The 20,167-nt window shown below is 45.6% G+C and overlaps 4 protein-coding genes across 7 annotated transcripts in view; 2 read left to right on the top strand and 2 right to left on the bottom strand.

Annotated features, from left to right (window-relative positions):
* Nucleotides 1–15,358, top strand: part of LOC309539915 (E3 ISG15--protein ligase HERC5-like) — a 38,884-nt gene extending 23,526 nt beyond the window's left edge. For all 3 annotated transcript variants that reach the window (XM_082236360.1, XM_082236362.1, XM_082236361.1), the window contains exons 14-23: nucleotides 839–937; nucleotides 1,267–1,359; nucleotides 1,444–1,548; nucleotides 7,902–8,045; nucleotides 9,379–9,545; nucleotides 10,223–10,289; nucleotides 10,993–11,075; nucleotides 12,537–12,720; nucleotides 13,209–13,308; nucleotides 14,523–15,358. In XM_082236360.1, the coding sequence (XP_082092486.1) occupies nucleotides 839–937; nucleotides 1,267–1,359; nucleotides 1,444–1,548; nucleotides 7,902–8,045; nucleotides 9,379–9,545; nucleotides 10,223–10,289; nucleotides 10,993–11,075; nucleotides 12,537–12,720; nucleotides 13,209–13,308; nucleotides 14,523–14,737 (1,257 nt within the window). In that variant the 3' untranslated portion in view covers nucleotides 14,738–15,358. The remainder of the gene's footprint in view (nucleotides 1–838; nucleotides 938–1,266; nucleotides 1,360–1,443; nucleotides 1,549–7,901; nucleotides 8,046–9,378; nucleotides 9,546–10,222; nucleotides 10,290–10,992; nucleotides 11,076–12,536; nucleotides 12,721–13,208; nucleotides 13,309–14,522) is intronic.
* PIGY (phosphatidylinositol glycan anchor biosynthesis class Y) lies at nucleotides 3,508–3,796 on the bottom strand (the record flags this gene model as incomplete). The annotated part of the gene is made up of 1 exon (XM_082236819.1): nucleotides 3,508–3,796. The coding sequence occupies one exon, from the start codon at nucleotides 3,794–3,796 to the stop codon at nucleotides 3,581–3,583; it is 216 nt and encodes a 71-aa protein (XP_082092945.1). The 3' UTR covers nucleotides 3,508–3,580.
* Nucleotides 3,840–5,699, bottom strand: PYURF (PIGY upstream open reading frame; the record flags this gene model as incomplete). Its single annotated transcript, XM_082236813.1, has 2 exons — nucleotides 5,482–5,699; nucleotides 3,840–3,981 (listed from the first exon to the last, which is right to left on the bottom strand). Exons 1-2 carry the CDS (start codon nucleotides 5,682–5,684, stop codon nucleotides 3,840–3,842), a joined length of 345 nt encoding a protein of 114 aa, XP_082092939.1. The 5' UTR covers nucleotides 5,685–5,699.
* A 936-nt stretch (nucleotides 15,359–16,294) lies between the features above and the next one.
* The window catches only part of HERC3 (HECT and RLD domain containing E3 ubiquitin protein ligase 3), a 56,078-nt gene continuing 52,205 nt past the window's right edge, over nucleotides 16,295–20,167 (top strand). For both annotated transcript variants that reach the window (XM_082236341.1, XM_082236343.1), the window contains exon 1: nucleotides 16,295–16,452. The gene's annotated coding sequence lies outside the window, so the exon portion shown is untranslated. The remainder of the gene's footprint in view (nucleotides 16,453–20,167) is intronic.

The following is a 20,167-nucleotide window of genomic DNA, read 5'->3' on the forward strand; positions in this document are numbered from 1 at the left end:
ACTGCTGCCGAAACACTGTAAATTGATGGGCCATTCGCTTGGCACCTCACTGTTCTTTCTCGTCCCCATGGTGGGAGCAGAGGAGGCCGAGGACCACATCCTGAATCTCTATGGCATACCCTTCCATTAGGAAGTATAGCAGTAAAGTCTTTTAACTTTCCTACTAATAGACACACTGTGGCATGTCTAGAACAGTCTACGTCTTTAAAAAGCCAAGAGGATCTTGCTCAGAATAGCTTCTGCATGGTGACTACTCCATTCAGTAACCAGCTGCTATCAGGAAGTCTTGAGGTGGGGCAGAAACTTCATCCACCACCTTGGAAATGTGAAATCTGAATTCAGCAGGGGAATCCCTGCTCAGGGTGTGAGAATCTACTGCTTTTGGGGGGTACACTGGTTGGACTTGGAACTAATGTCTTCCCAATAGCTGGATGAACCCTTTGAAACTCCCTACAAAGCTCACCTTACTACAGTGGTACCTCGGGTTGCAGACGCTTCAGGTTACGGACACTTCAGGTTACAAACTCCGCTAACCCAGAAATAGTACCTCGGGTTAAGAACTTTGCTTCAGGATGAGAACAGAAATTGCGCTGCAGCGGCGGGAGGCCCCATTAGCTAAAGTGGTGCTTCAGGTTAAAAACAGTTTCAGGTTAAAAACTGACCTCCAGAACGAATTAAGTTCTTAACCCAAGGTACCACTGTACATCCATATATTTCCTATATTCTTATGAGTTGGTTAGCTGGTTTTATTTTTGTATTAATTGAAGCTACTAAGTTATGGTGTCTTTCTTTTGTAATTAGCTAATTTTGGTTTTTAACCCTACACTTACAAATGCAGGTAAATTGTAGAAGAAGCTTCAGAATCCAGGAAAGCAACTTCCAGATCCCTGAAGTGATGAAAATGCTGGCTTTTCCAGATATTCTTAAAGGAGCTGAGGTAGTTTAACATTCAAGTGTTATGTTACTCTTGCCATCTCGAAGTTGTTTTCCAGTGTATAAAAAAAAAGAAAAGAAAGTCTCTCTCTCTCTCTGGATAAACCAAACTTCCTTTACATCCTCACTAGGAAGTTATATTTTTAAAAAATCAGTAATTGGCAGATCCTTTTTTTGAGAAGGGCAAAAATGAAAGTGCTAATTTTACATTTGGAACAAAATGTATTTAATCTTCAGAGAATAGAGCCATGTTTCCATATTCTCCACTTTCTTCATACTGATTTTTAAATACTTTTATCTCATGTTGTAAATTACTTCTCTGTGTCATTTCAGTTGCTCAGAGAACTCTTTGAGTTCCCTTTTATCTTTGAGATGGAAGTTAAGGTTTTCCTGCATCAAGCAACATGCAACACTCTAAAGATGATGGTATGTATACCCCAAAAATATTACATAGCATGTAGGGTCGCAAAACACTAACAACTAGTAACACCAACATTTGTATCCTCATAGGCAAATTTTGGCATGACCAGTGAACTACTTGTAAGGAGAAAACATCTGGTACAGGATACCTGGCAGAGTTTAAGAAATGCAAACAGAGATCACCAAGCCCTTAGGGTAAGAAACCAAATTTCATACCTATACTCATGACTGTGGAACATTCATTTAGGTGCATTGTGAGTATTTATGATCAAAAGACTGCATACATATTCCCAGATTTTTAGAGATCCATGTGGACAATACACTCGCACCTTGCTGGGTCACTAAGCTACTTCTATGGGAACAGAACAGTGGACTTTAGCCAACAGGTATAAAGAAGCATTGCAATTTCATCATAGAATATGCACAAGTGATCACTAAGAAAGCTGAGTTGTTAGTCAGGGGTATTGTATACATGAATCCAACTCCTTGAAGGATTCCATCAGTGGTGTCTCCGAAAAATTTTACACATCACTTGGGAAGACAGGTGTACTAATATCAGTGTACTGGAAGAAGCAAAGATCGCCAGTGTTGAAGCAATGATTCTTCAACATCAACTTTGTTGGACTGGTCATGTTGTGCGGATGCCTGATGATCGTTTTCCAAAGCAACTACTCTATTCCGAACTTAAAAAGGGAAAGCATAATACTGGTGGTCAACAAAAGAGGTTTAAAGGCTGTCTCAAGGCAAATCTTTAAAAATGTAGTATAAACACTGACAACTGGGAAACACTGGCCTGCGAGCGCTCCAGTTGGAGAACAGCCTTTACCGAAGGTGTCATGGGCTTTGAAGACATTCAAACTCAGGACGCAAGGGAGAAACGTGCTAAGAAGAAGGCACGCTTGGCAAATCCACACCGTGATCAACTCCCGCCCAGAAACCAATGTCCCCACTGTGGAAGGATGTGTGGATCCAGAATTGGCCTCCACAGTCACTTACGGCCTCACTTTTAAAACCGTGTTTATAGAAGACACTTACTCGGCTATGAGTGATCACCAGAGAAGAAGATACATGAATAGAATAAAAAGACAGGCAGCCTTCTTTAAAGCAAACTCAAAGTACAATACTAAGCAGTGCGTTTGTTTTCATGGGTACTTTACCTGCTATTCAATGTCATTTTAATCTACACTAGCTCAGGTGTCAGAATCTCAATTCTGCTGCATGCATGAATCCAAAGATGTACGTGTGACAACAGCGCAGCTTTTAAGAGTGAGAGAAACCCCGAGCCTTAGCCATTATCACCATGTTTACTATTAGATAGACAATAACCTGAGAATTCAAGAGTTGGCACACCTGGAGCCATCTCTTACAGTATCTAATTCCTGTATGCAAGACCCTTCTGCCACAGAAATATTTTGCATCTAGAGCACACACTAGGCCAGGCTTCCTCAAACTCGGCCCTCCAGATTGAGACTACAATTCCCATCATCCCTGACCACTGGTCCTGCTAGCTAGGGATCATGGGAGTTGTAGGCCAAAAAACATCTGGAGGGCCAAGTTTGAGGGAGCCTGCTCTAGGCAATGCACTGCTTGTCAGCATTAGGTAACATGTGACCATTATACAGTGGTACCTAGGGTTACATACGCTTCAGGTTACAGACTCTGCTAACCCAGAAATAGTACCTCGGGTTAAGAACTTTGCTTCAGAATGAGAACAGAAATTATGCTCTGGCGGTGCAGCGGCAGCAGGAGGCCCCATTAGCTAAAGTGGTACTTAAGGTTAAGAACAGTTTCAGGTTAAGAACGGACCTCAGGAACGAATTAAGTACTTAACCCAAGGTACCACTGTACAGCTCTGCACAGAGCTTTCCCCTGCCCCAGGGACCAGAAAGGATGCATGACTGCATCTCCTGTCGCCCCATTCACACAAGCCGACCCCTACAGCAGCTGTCCTCTTGTGCATGTGTCAGAAAGGAAATGAAGAATGCATGAGATGCTGTTGACACAAGGCTCGCCTGCCTTGCTCCCTTAACCGCTTCATCGGCTAACTTAGTGTGCAATGTTCTAACAGGCACTTAAACCTTATCCAAGCAAGCTTAGCGCACACTGCTCCTAACTGATCATTTCAGAGCCTTGGGACAAAACATTAGCCGTGGATAAAGAAAGCCAAAACTACATTCTTTATTTGACACCCGCACCCCAAGAGGTCTGACGCACTTCCGAGCCTAAGCTAGTTGTGGCGGAAGAGTTTAAGGCCCATCCAGGTCCAAAGGTGGAAGAACACATAAACTGGGATCGTAACCGGAAGGAGCAGGCTGTAGAAACACAAGCTGCTTGTGCTAGTGCAGCCCTGGGGAAAGTTTTCATCCACGCTGGCCGAGTAAAACAGACCCGCTAAAGACAAGAGTGGGATGAGCACGGTCATTGTAGGGAGTGACAGGAACATTCTTCTTCCGCTTGTGCTTGTCTTTACGCCCAAAGATAATTGTCTAGGCCTGCCCAGGCTCCTCTTCCTGCTTCTCTTTGCCAATCATCCTTGCAGCCTGGGGTATCATATTAGGAATGCCATCAGTGATGGGGTAGGCAATACCCAGTTCTTCGTTAATTAGTTCATTGGTGGATTCTTCGTACCTAGTAAATATAAGCAAATACTGCATAGGTCAGACTTACTGCTTTCACTGGTGTAAAGTATATTATTATTATTTACAGAAAGGCAAACTCAAAACCAAAACTAAAAATGAGTAAAAACAACCTAAAATGCTCACCAATTATATATCTATATCTGTATCTATCTATCTAGATAGACAGACATATATATATAGATACAGACATGAGAATGATCCAACACAACTCCATCCCACTAAAATATAACCAGAAAATTAAGGTCCCTAAGCTTGGGTGAATAAAAACATTTTTGCCTGGTGCCTAAAAACAAATAAAGGTAAAGGGACCCCTGACCATTAGGTCCAGTCGCGGATGACTCTGGGCTTGCAGCGCTCATCTCGCTTTATTGGCCGAGGGAGCTGGCGTACAGCTTCCGGGTCATGTGGCCAGCATGACTAAGCCGCTTCTGGCGAACCAGAGCAGCGCACAGAAACTCCGTTTACCTTCCCGCCGGAGCGGTACCTATTTGTCTACTTGCACTTCGTGTTTCTGAACTGCTAGGTTGGCAGGAGCAGGGACCGAGCAACGGGAGCTCACCCCGTCGCGGGGATTCAAACCGCCAACCTTCTGATCGGCCAGTCCTAGACTCTGTGGTGTAGACCACAGCGCCACCCGCGTCCCTCCTAAAAACAGATAATAATGGCAAATGCTAATACTATAGAAAGAACGCATAATGGGCAACTTATTATTCCGATATGTTATGGTCATCATGTTTGGTAAGCCAGCGGCTTACAATTTCACATCTTATAAGAACATTTTCTGCATTTGCTGAAGGCTCCTCCCCCAACAATATGGGGGGTGGGAGGAGGTTTGCTGCACTTTCAGAAAGATGCAGGTGAGATCAGTTGGGCCTCCCTGTTGCCATGTGCCAACCGAATGTTCTAGAATAGGCATGTCACTGTCGCGTGATTTTACACTGCACTGTTACCTCTCAGGAAACCTTACCCTTCCCTTTACTGATCTTGTCCTACAGGAGTTCCCGAGAAGCTCCTGACCTTAGAAAAACTATTCTCTCTTGGCCTCAGTTCTCCACCTGCAATATGGATATAATGCTGGGCTGCCCCTGCAGGGCTGTTGCAAGAACTTGCAGCAAGATGGGGCCTGTGAAACGCTACGTCCTTTCTAAAGTGCCGTATCCTAACCGCGCATTGCATTGCAGTGCGCGCGCGCACGTTAACACTGAAGCCAAAGGCGCTCGAGAAATTTATACCAAGGAACCGCTTTTTGCAGAAACCGATGAAGGGCGGCCTACTAAATCTAATAAATAAGAAAGCAATAAAAAGGAGGCGAGGGCAAGGTGGAAGGTGCATTCGGAAAGGGAAGGACGCAAGCAAGCGGAGAAGGGCAGCTGTAGGCGACACGGGTTTAAAATTGAAGCGAGGGACCCGGGTTGCAAGAACGTCTGGAAGCAGAATGACAAAGGCCTTTGCAGAGGTGTAGAAATCAACGCCAAGGCAGCCGGCTAACCTGAGCGGCTTCTTGGACAAGGGGCACGCGAGGATCTCCAGCAGGGCAGGGTCGAAGGGCGGGCGCTGCTGTCCTTGGGCGCCGCCCGCCTTGTCCTCGCTCTCGGCCGCGGAGCACCACGCGCGCCGGGCCGCTGCCGCTCGCGCCGCCTGCCCCCTGCGCGGAAGGCGAATCAGGAGCCGGAGCCCGGGCAAGGCTTGCATGGTCTGCAGCTGCGCCCTGACGCTGCGCTTCCGTCTCTGCAGCGCCGAGGCCAGCCAGGAAGGGCAGAATCGTTTCCTGGGTCAGGCGATCGCTGCTGCTGTTGTCACATAGGGGGAGAGAGGGAGTCTGCGTAGTAGGTTCCTCGTAGTCGATCGCGCGACTGCTAGGTGGTGCTGAAGGACTGCATACGCTGCATAGTAGTAAGCCGTGGAAACTTTTGTAGAGGACGCCTTTCAGAGTAAAGCGCAGGGCATTTGTGCATTTACTTGCAAGGAAGCTTCGTTGACTTGGAGTAAGATGCATGCAGGGGATCGTGGCTGCTGCATTTGTGCGTTTACTTGCAAGGAAGCTTCGTTGACTTGGAGTAAGATGCACGCAGAGGATCGTGGCTGCTGCAATTGTGCGTTTACTTGCAAGGAAGCTTCGTTGACTTGCAGGAAGATGCACGCAGAGGATCGTGGCTGCTGCATTTGTGCGTTTACTTGTAAGAAAGCTTCGTTGACTTGGAGTAAGGCGCGCGCAGGGGATCGTGGCTGCAAATCCCAATGCGGGCTTGCTTTTCAGGAAGCCTCTTGGAACCCCCTGGAACTTCTGAGTAAACGTGCATGCATTCGACAGGGGCTCCGCCGCTGCAATCCTGTGCATAAACTTGGCAGATCCTAGGCATGTTCCTTCCAAAGTTTGCCCCACTGATTTACGTAAATGGGTCTTTCTCCCAGATGTGCAGGGCATTGCAACCATACTTCAAAATGAATGAAGAGAGGGGGACTTATTATTTCTGGGTAAACAAATCTAGGCTCGGATCCTCAATACCTGAGTAGCTACAGTCAAGGATTGCAGCTTTACATGGGAGCAAGTCCTTCTGATATGAGTGGGGCTTATTCTGAGTAAACCTTTGTACGATCAGATAGCACAATTTATGCAAAATCGATTTAATACATGGATGGGGAAGTAGTGTCCCTCCAGATGTGGTTGGATCCCAATTCACATCAGCCATAGCTTGCAAGGTCATTGGTTTGCATTATGGGAATTTTTGGAGCCACGCTTTCCGCATCCCTGAAATCAATCAAGCCTCTTCCAATTTCAGCTGGCTTAAGGGGAGTCACGACAACTCAGACACAGTTTTACATCTGCACAGTCCTCTTGTACCCCACACTGTCACAGGAGGCACAGCTAATTGGTAAAAAAAATGTTTTTACCAAGTTATTTTGCTAAGATGGCTGCAGTCATTCCTGGATTGAGAAAGCTGGACCACCATTGTCCATGCATTGGTCACCTCAAAGTTTGGTTACTCTGCAAGAGGCTCTAGGCAGCTGCCCTTGAGGTTGGTGTGGAGGCCACAGCTGCTGCAGAACATGGCAGCTACAGATGGCTGTGCAGGCAAATGACTGCCAACGTATAACACCTTGCTCACGGGATTTGTTCAGGCTGCCAGGTGAAGTTCAGGGATGTTCACCCAAATGCAGAAGGCCTGTACAAGTCAGGATCAGATTATTTATGCAAACCTTATACAGTGGTACCTTGGGTTAAGTACTTAATTCATTCTGGAGGGCCGTGCTTAACCTGAAACTGTTCTTAACCTGAAGCACCACTTTAGCTAATGGGGCCTCCTGCTGCTGCCGCACCGCTGGAGCACAATTTCTGTTCTCATTCTGAAGCAAAGTTCTTAACCTGAAGCACTATTTCTGGGTTAGCGGAGTCTGTAACCTGAAGTGTATCTAATCTGAAGCGTATGTAACCTGAGGTACCACTGTACCTTGCATACCCAGTAGGTCACTGCACTCTGTGGGGGAGCTTCTCTTGCAATTCCAAAGCTTTCAGTAGGCCAGGCTTCCAGTGTTTCTGCCCTGAGATACAACAGGTGCCCACTTTCTGCACTTCCCAGAATTGCAGAGTTGGAAGAAGAAATGGAATATTTTTTGCCCTGGTGAGCTTTCACAGATGGATGAATGGGTTTGTATTTTTTTTTAATGCTGTTTTCTATGTGTTTAGTGGGTGTTTTTTTTTACTAGCTTATTGCATCTTGTATATTGCCTTGAGAGGTATATGTGTGAGTGTAAGACGATAAATAAAAGAGGATCTAATTGTGATGGACCACATAAAGCTGTTAGTGCTGCTTGAATTCGACAAAGAAGCACTGCCCACACTCAGTCTTTGTAAGAGAACCACTCCTACAAATTGCATATAAATAATTTGCTGGGTCGCCCCCCCCCCAGGTGCGTTTTGAAGGTGAACCAGGGATTGATGATGGTGGGCCATCCCAGGAGTTCTTCACCATCATCAGTAGGGACCTTTGTGCTCCAGAAGAACAGATATTCAGGCACTTCGAAGAATCACATCTGATTTGGTTCTCCCACAAGGTATGTATGGTTGCACTTCCATGATGTGCTTAATTTATGTTGCGTCCCCAACATAGAGTTTTTCTGCAGGATCAGATCTCAAGGACCATCAGTTCCAGAACTGTGTTTCCAACAATGGCTATGCAGATGCCTCTGGGGCCTCACGAGTAGGGCTTGAAGGCAATAGCCATTCCTTGTTTTTTGTTCCTACATCTGGTACTTACAGATATACTGCCCCTGTCAGCGGAGCTTCCATTTAGCTAAGATAGATAATAGCCTTTGAGAGATGTAACGGTAAAGGGACCCCTGACCATTAGGCCCAGTCGTGACCAACTCTGGGGTTGCGCGCTCATCTCGCTTTACTGGCCGAGGGAGCCGGCGTACAGCTTCTGGGTCATGTGGCCAGCATGACTAAGCTGCTTCTGGCAAACCAGAGCAGCGCACAGAAACGCCGTTTACCTTCCCGCTGGAGCGGTACCTATTTATCTACTTGCACTTTGACGTGCTTTCGAACTGCTAGGTTGACAGGAGCAGGAACCGAGCAACGGGAGCTCACCCCGTCGCGGGGATTCGAACCGCCGACCTTCTGATCGGCAAGTCCTAAGCTCTGTGGTTTAACCCACAGTGCCACCCGCGTCCCTTGAGAGATGTACGCCTCCTGAATTTGCTACCACTTTTCAGGCCATCACATGGCGGAAAGAATAATGCTTCTCTTATACTGCAATTGGCTTCCTAAGTCTATTTTTCTTTTCTTTTCTGAACTGCAGTTTATCACCTAGCCCAGGGGCCAGCAAACTTTTTCAGCAGGGGGCCAGTCCACTGTCCCTCAGAACTTTGGGGGGGATGGAAGGACTATATTTTGGAGGGGGGGGTGAACAAATTCCTATGCCCGGCAAATAACCCAGAGATGCAATTTAAATAAAAGGACACATTCTACTCATGTAAAAACACTCTGATTCCTTGACCATCCGCCGGCCAGATTTAGAAGGCGATTAGGCTGGATTCTCCCCCCGGCTCCTAGTTTGCCTACTCATGACCTAGCCTGTATTGTCAAATGAGGGCATACGGGAAGGGATTGTCTCTGCACAGGATCCAGATTTCAGAGCACCAGTGTTGCGCACAGATCCAGATATTATGAGCCCAGCTGCTTCCATAGCTACTTCTCAGTGGCATCTGGTTCCAGGGATGCAAGTCAAGTCTCATCAGCCTCAACCATTGGCCATGTTAGATGGGGCTGATGGGATTCAGAGCCCCCACACCATCGGGGTGGGGGTGGGGATATAGGTTCTACATCTCTGACCTAATCTGCATTTTCCAATATATGCACATATATATATGTTTTTTTTCAAATTAGGTACCAGCGCAGGAAGACATATATTTTCTAATCGGGAAGCTGTTTGGGATAGCTCTCTATAATATGAAGATAGCTGCTTTCCCTTTCCCCCTTGCTCTGTTCAAGAAGATGGCAAACATTCAGCCAACTCTGGAAGATTTAAAAGAGCTCTCTCCTGTGGTAGGAAGGTATGGAATATTCTGCATGTCCATGTGAAATCGCCTTGTGAAGAAGTACCCTTCCTTGTTTCATTACCAGAATTGCAGGGTTTACTCTGGGGTGACTAACCTGTGTTCCTTCAGAGGTAGTTGGACTCCAGCCCAGCCAGCATAACCAGTGGCCAGGACTGACCATTCGCATCAGGAGGAACACGGGTTAATCACTCTTGGGTTAGATAGACCTTATACAGTGGTACCTCGGGATGCGAACGCCATCCATTCCGGAGCCCCATTCGCATCCTGAATATAACGTAAGATGCAACAGCACGTGCGCGGGTCGCGTTTAGTCGCTTCCGCACTTGCGCATGACGTCATTTTGACTGCGCATGCGCGAGCGGCGAAACCCGGAAGTAATGCGCTCAACCTGAATGTGCTCAACCTGAAGCGTATTTATCCCGAGGTATGACTGTATGTTGAAATCCTTTTTGCATAGTGGGGCATAGACTACAACTACAGTTTTAAACTCGCTTATTTGGAGGGCTGCAATCCAAACCCCATTTCCTTTGGAGGGTAAATTCAGTAGGATGTTTGAGGCGGCATGGTTAGGACTGTGCTAAAAATTCCCTTCAAATCAGTCGGAGTAAATGTCAGCAAATACATTTAGGATTGGAACCATTCTATTTCCCCTTTTCTCTTTTACCCATTAGTAATCTTCAGGCAGTCTTGGATGAAGATTATGAAGATGTCATTGAAAACATGATGTTGGATTTCACAGTAAGAGATGTTGATAATCTAACAATCCCTCCCTATGTTTCTCCCATGCACATGCGAGCAAGCACATTTCCTTTTTTGTGGCTGAACGGAAAGTTTTTTCATCCATTAACAACAACAACAAAATCAACCCTACTTTCCCACTCTGAAACATGCAAACCATGCAATAAACATTACAAATCATAACAGTAAAAGTACCTGTAGTCTTATGGTACTAAAACAGAACGATAGAACACTTTTTATGAACCCAACTTTACAGGATAAAGGTTGCGGGTGTCAATTAAAAGCTCAGATCACTAGAACATTGGGAGTCTATAGTGGGGTGAAGGAGCATTTTGCTATTGAGTGTCGTAATTTATTGGGGGCCGTACCTGAGCCAAAAGTTGGATGGCTACCCCATTTTCTCTATTTCTCCTACCCCCTTTTCTATCTCTGTCACCCCCTTTCCCTTTACGAGATTAGCCCAAGGGTTGCATGTTGCCACATCTTCTGCCTAAAAGACAATAATTCCAGAATGAGGGTGCCACCACAAACAAAGCCCTCCTTTCATTTGCCCCCTCTCAGAAGATGACCTTCATTCCCAGGTAACCCAGTGCAGAAGGCATTCCTACAAACTGCTTACGTGCCTTTACACAGTACCCAGCTTTCAAAATAAAAGAACGGAATGGCTTAACGACACACGTTTGTTTGTTGTATCCCTTTTTAGATAACAGAAGAACGTGATGGATCCATAGTTGACGTTGAATTGAAAGAAAATGGTGCGAACGTTCCAGTTACCAAGTGCAACAGGCAAGATTTGTTAAGTCCTCTCCACCCCACCCTGTTTTTAATCAGTTATACTTGGACAGAACTATGTGTTGCAATGAAAACTCTGGGTTCTCAGTTCTGTGTTTCCCTTATAATGCTAATGGAGGGTTATCTGGAGGTGGCCAGAATGAATCTGGCGGTGTGTGGGTGGGTTCTTCATTGATCCCCCCCCCCCCGAAAATGCTCCTGCTGGAATGTTTCCTTCCACCCCTCCAAAATCACTAGTGAGACTGGCTGTGCTGGGGGATTTGCAGGGGAGAAATGGCAAGCTCGGGACTGGTTAAGCACCCCTCTTTCCTTTCCACCAATGCTCCCCCGTAACTGGAAACCAGGCATTTGTCGATGCCAAAACACAATACAACAACATAAATGCTCTTAGATACCTTTCAGGGGTCAAAGCTTTGTTTCAGCAAAGCCGGTGGCTAACTCAGATCTTTGGTTGGGCGAGGGGGGAAAGCAACCACATTTAGTCCTGGGGTTTAAATCACCTTTCTGCTAAAGATGCTAGGTAATGTTGTTGTGAGATTGTGCTATCCTCTGTGGCCCCTTTGAGCTTGAAAAGCTCCAGAGATGGTACCTGGTACCTTTGCCAGAGGGGAAAAAGCATAGGTCAAGGTCCCAGGGCCATACATATGGCAAAACATAATAATCATGGATGTTGGATGTTGAATCATATGGGTGATACTCATGCATGCTTATCGTAACCCACTGCTACAAATTGTCCATGGTTTCACTGGCTCCAGGATGGCTGCTAGAGGAGAAAAGGCTGAGGAAGCCATGAGCAAATCTTAGATGGAAACTTTTCAAGACTTTCAAACTTCACACACGTTTTTAGGGGAAGGGGGCATGGAGACCTGGAATGCCCCCATCTGACATTCCAACAATCAGGTGACATGGTTGTAGCAATAATACTACTTAGCAGTTATATAATTTTTTTCAGATACCTACCCCAACTCACATAAATTGCCTTCTGTATTCTTGGCAACAACCCTCTAAACTCGGGTTCAGTATAATCTCCTCTGATTTATGGGAAGCTGAGAGGGTGGTTTCCCCGAGGACACCCAGTAATTTAACAGGAAAGGCACAGTTCAAACCAGGGACTTTCCAATTCCCAGCTCAGTCGCTTCGGCTGCTGTTCTGTGCCAGCTTACCTGAGGTTGGCACCATTGAATTCAGTGGGACTTAGTTCTGAGTAGTCAGGCTTAGGTTTGAGCCGAGAGCTGATCTCACCAGATAGTATGGGCACAGTTGCTTTCTGCAGACTCCCTAAATATACTCTCTTCAAAAGTTAAGAACTCAAGTTACACTGCTTATCTGTTTCATGAACTGGCGAGAGTTTATTTCGATACTTTTACATCTGTATGTATAGACCACTTTGGGTCCTTCACAGAAAATCAGGCTATAAATATAGTAAATAAATGAACCGCGTTAATCTGTTTCCAGGAAAGAATACGTTGATGCTTACGTGAACTACATGTTCAGTACTTCAGTAGAAAAGCAGTTTGGGGACTTCGTGCGTGGATTTAAAACAGGCTGCCCGAATGAAATTTGGAAAATATTTCTTCCTGCTGAGCTCCGTGTCGTTCTCCTTGGACATACAGAATATGACTGGGAACAGCTAGAAAAGGTAAAACATAAATTTACCCAGGGCTCAATTGACTACTGGATGAAATATGCTATAGGAAAGGGATTGGGATGCCCTGACACTGTTATGATTTGTTTTTGTGGTTCTGCATAATTTTATTTATGTACATTGTTTAGAGGTATTAATTATTTTACTGAAATTGTGGAATTTTTTATTCTTCGTAGTTGTAGTAGTAGTATTGTCCAATTGTGAATGTAGAATTTGTATTGTATTGTATTGTATCAATTCATTTGGCTGGGATTTAGAAACAGCTTAAGAGATTTCGGGTCAAATATGAAGAAATATATAAAGTAACTAAATATTTAAAAAGGCAAAATAAAGGGAATGTGTGGAGCAGCCCTCAGATTCCCTGCACAAAGTCATAAGGTGGACTGAAATATCTCGCGGAATTATGTTGGGCAACAAATGTTGATTTATGTAAAGAGAAACTGAAGGATTAACTGCAGGGCTATTTTTATTTCCTATGACAGAATGCGAAGTACCATGGTTATGAAAGGTCGGATGAAACAATTGAGGATTTTTGGGCTGTGTTTCATGCTCTTCCTGAAGAAAAGAAGAAGAATTTCCTCTGTAATAACGTATTTCTTTTAAAAAGTCAAAATGAATCATTTGTTTGATATTAGAATAGGAGAAGATGATGCCAATATATTTCACATCTGGCAAATACTGCACCAGATTTGGTTTCATATAGTACATGGGTCTAAAAGCAAGTAAGGTGTTCCAATAGGGACACATTCCAAATATTCCTTACTCAGATTTCAACAGGGATTTCTATAGGTTATTTCCAGTATTGGGCTATTGTTAGTCTGCATAGACTTGAAAGCCAGACATCACTCAGCCCTAACACACATCATTTGTAATATATTGCCAGGTCAAAAATTATGAAACCAGTATCATAATAAGGACTTCAAAGCAGTTTGGGACGATATATCAATATATCGCCCAGCCCCAATGGACATCCTGGATTCTCACCTGCCAGCTAACCCACAGAAATAGACAGGAAAAAGAAGCTGCTGAATTACAACTTATTACCCAACTTAAAACCATATTCGATTCTCATCTCATTATACACGATAAAGCATTTTTCACCATCTCACCCCTTGCTTTTTTCTGTAAGACCAATTGCAATCGTTAACAGTCGCACCAGGTTTACCACACCTGTCAGCCAATCACCCATTCCCACTACCTTTCTGAGTAATACCCTTCCCCACCCTCTCACTATATATAAAGGTCTGGTGACTTCCATTTCAGTGTATCTGAAGAAGTGTGCATGCACACGAATGCTCATACCAAGAAAAAACTTAGTTGGTCTCTGGTGGCACTGTGGGTTAAACCACAGAGCCTAGGACTTGCTGATCAGAAGGTCTGTGGTTCAAATCCCTGTGATGGAGTGAGCTCCCGTTGCTCTGATCCCTGCTCCTGCCAACCTAGCAGTTCAAAAGCACGTCAAAGTACAAGTAGATAAATAGGTACTGCTCCAGCGGGAAGGTAAACGGCATTTCCGTGCACTGCTCTGGTTCGCCAGAAGCGGCTTAGTCATGCTAGCCACATGACCTGGAAGCTGTACGCCGGCTCCCTCAGCCAATAAAGTGAGATGAGCGCTGGCTGCAACCCCAGAGTCGGCCACGACTGGACCTAACGGTCAGGGGCCCCTTTACCTTTAAGGTGCCACTGGACAATTTTTTAAAATTTTTTATATATATTTCCACAGGGTTGGGTCATCATCATTATTTGCTAAGATGCGTTCTGGCTATGTGTTGTTTAATTTCTACCATCTCTTCCAGCTTTTCTCACAGGGACCGACTGCTTCCCAGCTCATGGAATGGAACGATTCACAGTCACTATTGCGGATTTGAGAAAAGAAGATCCAGACCTGTGGTACCCTGAGGCCTCCACTTGCTACCGAGTCTTGCATCTTCCTAGATACAGCAACAGGGATGTTCTCCAGAAAATGCTCCTCATCGCTCTAGAGAACTATGAAAAATTTGGCCTCTCTTAAAAAGCCTGGGTGTAATTTCGCTGTCCTCTGCACCCCACCTCGAAACTGCTGTCGTTTCCCACAATTTGCTTAAGCAGCTCTTTCCATACAAGAGATATAGGTCACTGAAACAGTCCAGCAGAGTGTATGGTTTAGTTTTTATTAAGTTTATGAATCGCTCCCCACAGCCAATGGAAGTCTGTGTTGAAAATGTATTGGCACCAGGGAGAGCATTCCATATTTTTTTGGGGGGTGGGGTGTCAGCACATAAAAGGCCTGTTTCCTTGTTGTCACCCTTTGAACGTCTCTTGTAGGGAGCATCTAGAGAAGGGCATCAAACGTTGACGGGTCCAGTATGGGGAGAGGTGGTTATAGAAGTATTGGGCTCCTCAGCCACAGAAGGGCTTGGAAGTCAGAAGCCGCCCTTTGAATTGGGCTTGGAGACAAATTGGTAGGCATTGGAGATGGAGCAGAACCCAAGTTGCATTTCCACCCAGCTCACTGGGTGACCTTGAGCCAGTCACTCTATTTGTCACCTACCTCTCAGGGTTGTGGTGAGGATAAAAGCTGAAGGGGGCCATGTTCACTGCCCTGTGATCCTTGAAAAAGTTATAAATAAATTATATTTTCATGCAAGTCGAAGATGCACTCTGAGTCTGCTTTTATCTGGAAGGCAATGGAGTGTATTGGCTTTGCTCTACCTTTGCTTCAGATCCTAGTTGCTGGCAGGAGGGAAGAGGGCATTTGGGCTCATCTTTTGCTTGCTGGTTTCCCTCAGACATCCGGTTGGCCACTGAGAGAGCAGGATGTTGGATTGAGTGGGCCATTGGTCTGGCTCAGCAGACTAGTCTTATGTGTACTTGGTGAAGACTGGAGTATAGTGGTACCTCGGGTTACATATGCTTCAGGTTACATATGCTTCAGCTTACAGACTCCACTAACCCAGAAATAGTGCTTCAGGTTAAGAACTTTGCTTCAGGATAAGAACAGGCGCGGCAGCAGCAGCCGGAGTCCCCATTACCTAAAGTGGTGCTTCAAGTTAAGAACAGTTTCAGGTTAAGAATGGACCTCCGGAACGAATTAAATACTTAACCTGAGGTACCACTGCACAGTGGTACCTTGGTTTACAACCGCTTTGGAATACAACCGTTTTGGATTACAACCACGTCAAACCCGGAAGTGCGTGTCCCCTTTTTGGATTACAACCCATTTTTTTGGGAGGCCCCATTGGTGAAAGTGCGCCTTGGGTTACAACCTGTTTTGGTTTACAACCGGACCTCTGGAACGGAGTATGGTTGTAAACCAAGGTACCACTGTATTGTGTCCAGTTCTGGACACTACTATCATCTCTAGCTAGCAGGACCAGTGGTCAAGGATGATGGTAACTACAGTCCAAAAACAGCTTGGAGACCCATGTTTGGGAAACCCTGATGTAGAGGACTGAGAAATAAATTCCAGATGTACCGTGAGGGCAACAGGTTAGCTACCCTGGCTGCAGACAGGCACAGCCCTGTGTTGCTGAGTCAAAGGCAGAGATCTGTGAGGTCACTAAATCGGCAACAGCTGCTACAAGCCTTTGTGAACTCATTGGCTTAGCCATCCTTTGCTTGCAAGCGGCAGAATGAAACACTGGCCTCTGTGAGGCTGGTGGCTTGGCTGGAATTCGGGGGAAACACCTGACTGAGAAGTCACCATGTCATCTTGAGCATGGTCAGTATGCATCGTCTTGTGTTCAGGTATGAGGCAGCACAGGTTTTAAGAAAACAGAAGGGCAAGGTCATTTAATAGGTGATTTCTACGTCATCTAGTATTTCTCCAGCAAACAAACTGGTATGTTGGGGGAAAGGCATAGGGCACAGCTTGGGAACCTGTGACACTCCAGACATTTAATTTTTATTTATTTATTTATTCAACTTAAATGCCACCATTCATCAAAAGTTTGCCAGGTGCTGTACAACATTAAGAACACATTTTATGGAGCATAATAAAAATACCAGTAACAAACAGAATAATAAAATAATAATAGGGCTCCCCCACCCAGCTTTAACAGCCATATATTATTTACTGGCCAAAGGCCTGGGGTGAAGAGGGATGTTTTCACCTGCCACCTAAAGAGATGTAATTATGGCATCAGGCATGCCTCTGGGGAGAGCATTCTGCAGACGGGGAGCCGCCAAAGAAATTGCCTTTGATGTGATGCACTCCAACACCCATCAGTCCCAGCCAGGATGGCCAATAGGGAAAACTGGATTTGTAGTCCAACAACATCTGGAAAACCACAGATTTTGCATCCTTGGTGAACAGCACAATGAAGGAATAACTTTGTGTGTGTCTACAAAGGATACATTTAGGGGTAGCAAAAGAAGTGGTCTCCACCCTCTATTCGAAATCTTACGTGGTTATATATGACCTGTATCGGAGACTACTGACAAACTGGAACGTGTCCAGAGGAGGGCAACCAAAATGGTCAAAGGCCTGGAAACGATGCCTTATGAGGAACGGCTAAGGAAGCTGGGCATGTTTAGCCTGGAGAAGAGGAGGTTAAGGGGTGATATGATAGCCATGTTCAAATATATAAAAGGATGTCACATAGAGGAGGGAGAAAGGTTGTTTTCTGCTGCTCCAGAGAAGCGGACACGGAGCAATGGATCCAAACTACAAGAAAGAAGATTCCACCTAAACATTAGGAAGAACTTCCTGACAGTAAGAGCTGTTCGACAGTGGAATTTGCTGCCAAGGAGTGTGGTGGAGTCTCCTCCTTTGGAGGTCTTTAAGCAGAGGCTTGACAACCATATGTCAGGAGTGCTCTGATGGTGTTTCCTGCTTGGCAGGGGGTTGGACTCGATGGCCCTTGTGGTCTCTTCCAACTCTATGATTCTATGATTCTATGACTAATGTACTGTTTCTACAGATTTTGGTATCTTTTGGTATGTAGGTATCTTTTGTCAACAAGTCTGTAGTCCTATAATTGGGAACAAGCCCCACTGAACCTGGTGGGTGTTCCTTCCAAGTACAGTGGTACCTCGCAAGACAAAAAACTCGCAAGACAAAAAGCTCGCTAGACGAAAGGTTTTTCCGTTTTCGATTTGCCTCGCAAGACGAATTTCCCTATGGGCTTGCTTCGCAAGACGAAAACGTCTCGCGACTTTGTTTCCTATGGGAAACCGTGCATCGCAAGACGAAAAATTCGCTAGACGACAAAACTTGCGGAACGAATTAATTTCGTCTTGCGAGGCACCACTGTATCTATACCTAGTATTGGGCTGCAGGGATGCGGCTTTATAGAGACTCTGTACAATCATAGCCCTATTTAGCTGGGAGCAAGCCCCAATGAATTCAACAGGACTTCTGAGTAGACATGGTTAGGATCGCAGAGTTATTTAGAAAGGAGCACCACCGAACTCAGTCTTAGTGGGAGACCCTTTGTTCAGCTTCTCTTCCATTCCATCGTCCTCCGGAAAACCTTCCCAAGGGTCCTCTAGTACAGCCCATTGAAATGCAGGAATCACGGCTACATAATCCCTGACAGATGGCCATTTTTCCATCTCCACCGTATTAGGCAGTTGGTCCCTTACCTTTCTTGCCCTGATTTGGCCACAGTGATCCATGCGACGGTCACCTCCAGGCTTGATTATTGCAACTCGCTCTACGCGGGGCTGCCCTTGAAGCTGACCCAGAAACTCCAGCGGGTGCAGAATGCTGCGGTGAGGCTCCTTACGGGGTCCTCGCTGCGGGATCACATTCACCCAATGCTTTACCAGCTGCACTGGCTCCCGGTGGAGTACAGGGTCAGGTTTAAGGTGCTGGTTTTGACCTTTAAAGCCCTATGCAGCCTAGGACCCATGTACCTACAGGACCGCCTCTCCTGGTACACGCTGCGGAGGACCTTAAGGTCCACAAATAACAACACTTTGGAGGTCCCGAGCCTCAAGGAGGTTAGATTGGTTTCAGCTAGGGCCAGGGCCTTTTCAGCACTGGCCCCGACGTAGTGGTGACAGTGGAACGCTCTGTCACAAGAGGCTAGGGCCTTGCAGGATTTGACATCTTTCCGCAGGGCCTACAAGACAGTTGTTCCGCCTGGCCTTTGGTTTGGACTCAGTCTGACCCTTATGTTTCCCTCCCCTTATGGCCTTGATTTGTCAGCTATTTTAAAATGAGGTTGCATTTTAAATTGCATTTTAACCAGTATTTTAAATTGGTTTTTTTCCCCCTCCCTCTCTTTTCCCCCTATTATGTTTTTACTGTGATTTTATTATTGGTGTTAGCCGCCCTGAGCCCGGCTCTGGCCGGGGAGGGAGGGGTATAAATAAATTTATTATTATTATTATCATCATCATCATCATCATCATCTAAGCTCTTGTTTGAAACCCACCACTGAAGGAGAACCCACCTCCTTCTGAGTCAAACAGCCTTTACTGTCAGAAAGTTGATGCTAATGTTTCGTCAGAATCTCTTTTCTTGTAACTTGAATTCATTGATTTGGGTCCTACCCTCCAGAGCAGGAGAAAACAAGCTTGCCCCATCCTCCATGCGACAGCCCTTCAGGTGTTTGAAGATGGCTATCATATCACCTTTCTTACTTTTCTTTGTCATCTGAAGGGCTGTGTCACCACCCTTTTCAAATTAGCTGCTTCTGATGCGTGTTTTGAAATATTGTTGGTTTAGTCCTAGCGTGTGTTCATTTTACAGTATGTGCTTTAGTTTTGGGGGTTTTTTTGGCTTGCTTTCTGCATCTTATCATCAGACATGGTTTCAAGTACTGCCAGACTGTAGCTGTCGGCAACTAGGATGAGACTGAGGTTGCAACTTGAATGTTAACATGGGGATCTCTGATGTGTTCTGTTGGAATGTTTGTCTTTCATGACAGCCTGTCCACATTATGTCAGGACATTATGAGCATTTTCGTTTCCTCAGCGTGCTGCGTCTGATTCAAAATGGAAAGGAAGTTATCGTGTGCATGCTTATGAGCACGAATTAAGTACTTAACCCGAGGCACCACTGTGCATCTCCTTCATGAAAGTTGTTCAATGGGACTGGTACTCAGGACCCTGCGCAATGGGGCATCCTGACTGGCAGAGCTTTCCCCATATGAATAAGAGATCTAGGTGCATAGAGACCCTTCACACGCTAGCCAAACATACTGATGGCAAGGATGCATGACTGCTGAGACGGTCTTGCAATCCCTTAAATCTCCTGTTACAGTGGTACCTCGGGTTAAGAACTTAATTCATTCTGGAGGTCTGTTCTTAACCCGAAACTGTTCTTCACCTGAAGCACCACTTTAGCTAATGGGGCCTCCTGCTGCTGCCGCGCCGCCGGAGCACGATTTCCGTTCTCATCCTAAAGCAAAGTTCTTAACCCGAGGTACTATTTCTGGGTTAGCGGAGTCTGTAACCTGAAGCGTATGTAACCTGAGGTACCACTGTACTTCTGTTGCAAACAGTCACAACG

Source organism: Podarcis vaucheri, assembly GCF_965113315.1.
Source record: "Podarcis vaucheri genome assembly, chromosome: 9".
NCBI lineage: Eukaryota > Metazoa > Chordata > Lepidosauria > Squamata > Lacertidae > Podarcis > Podarcis vaucheri.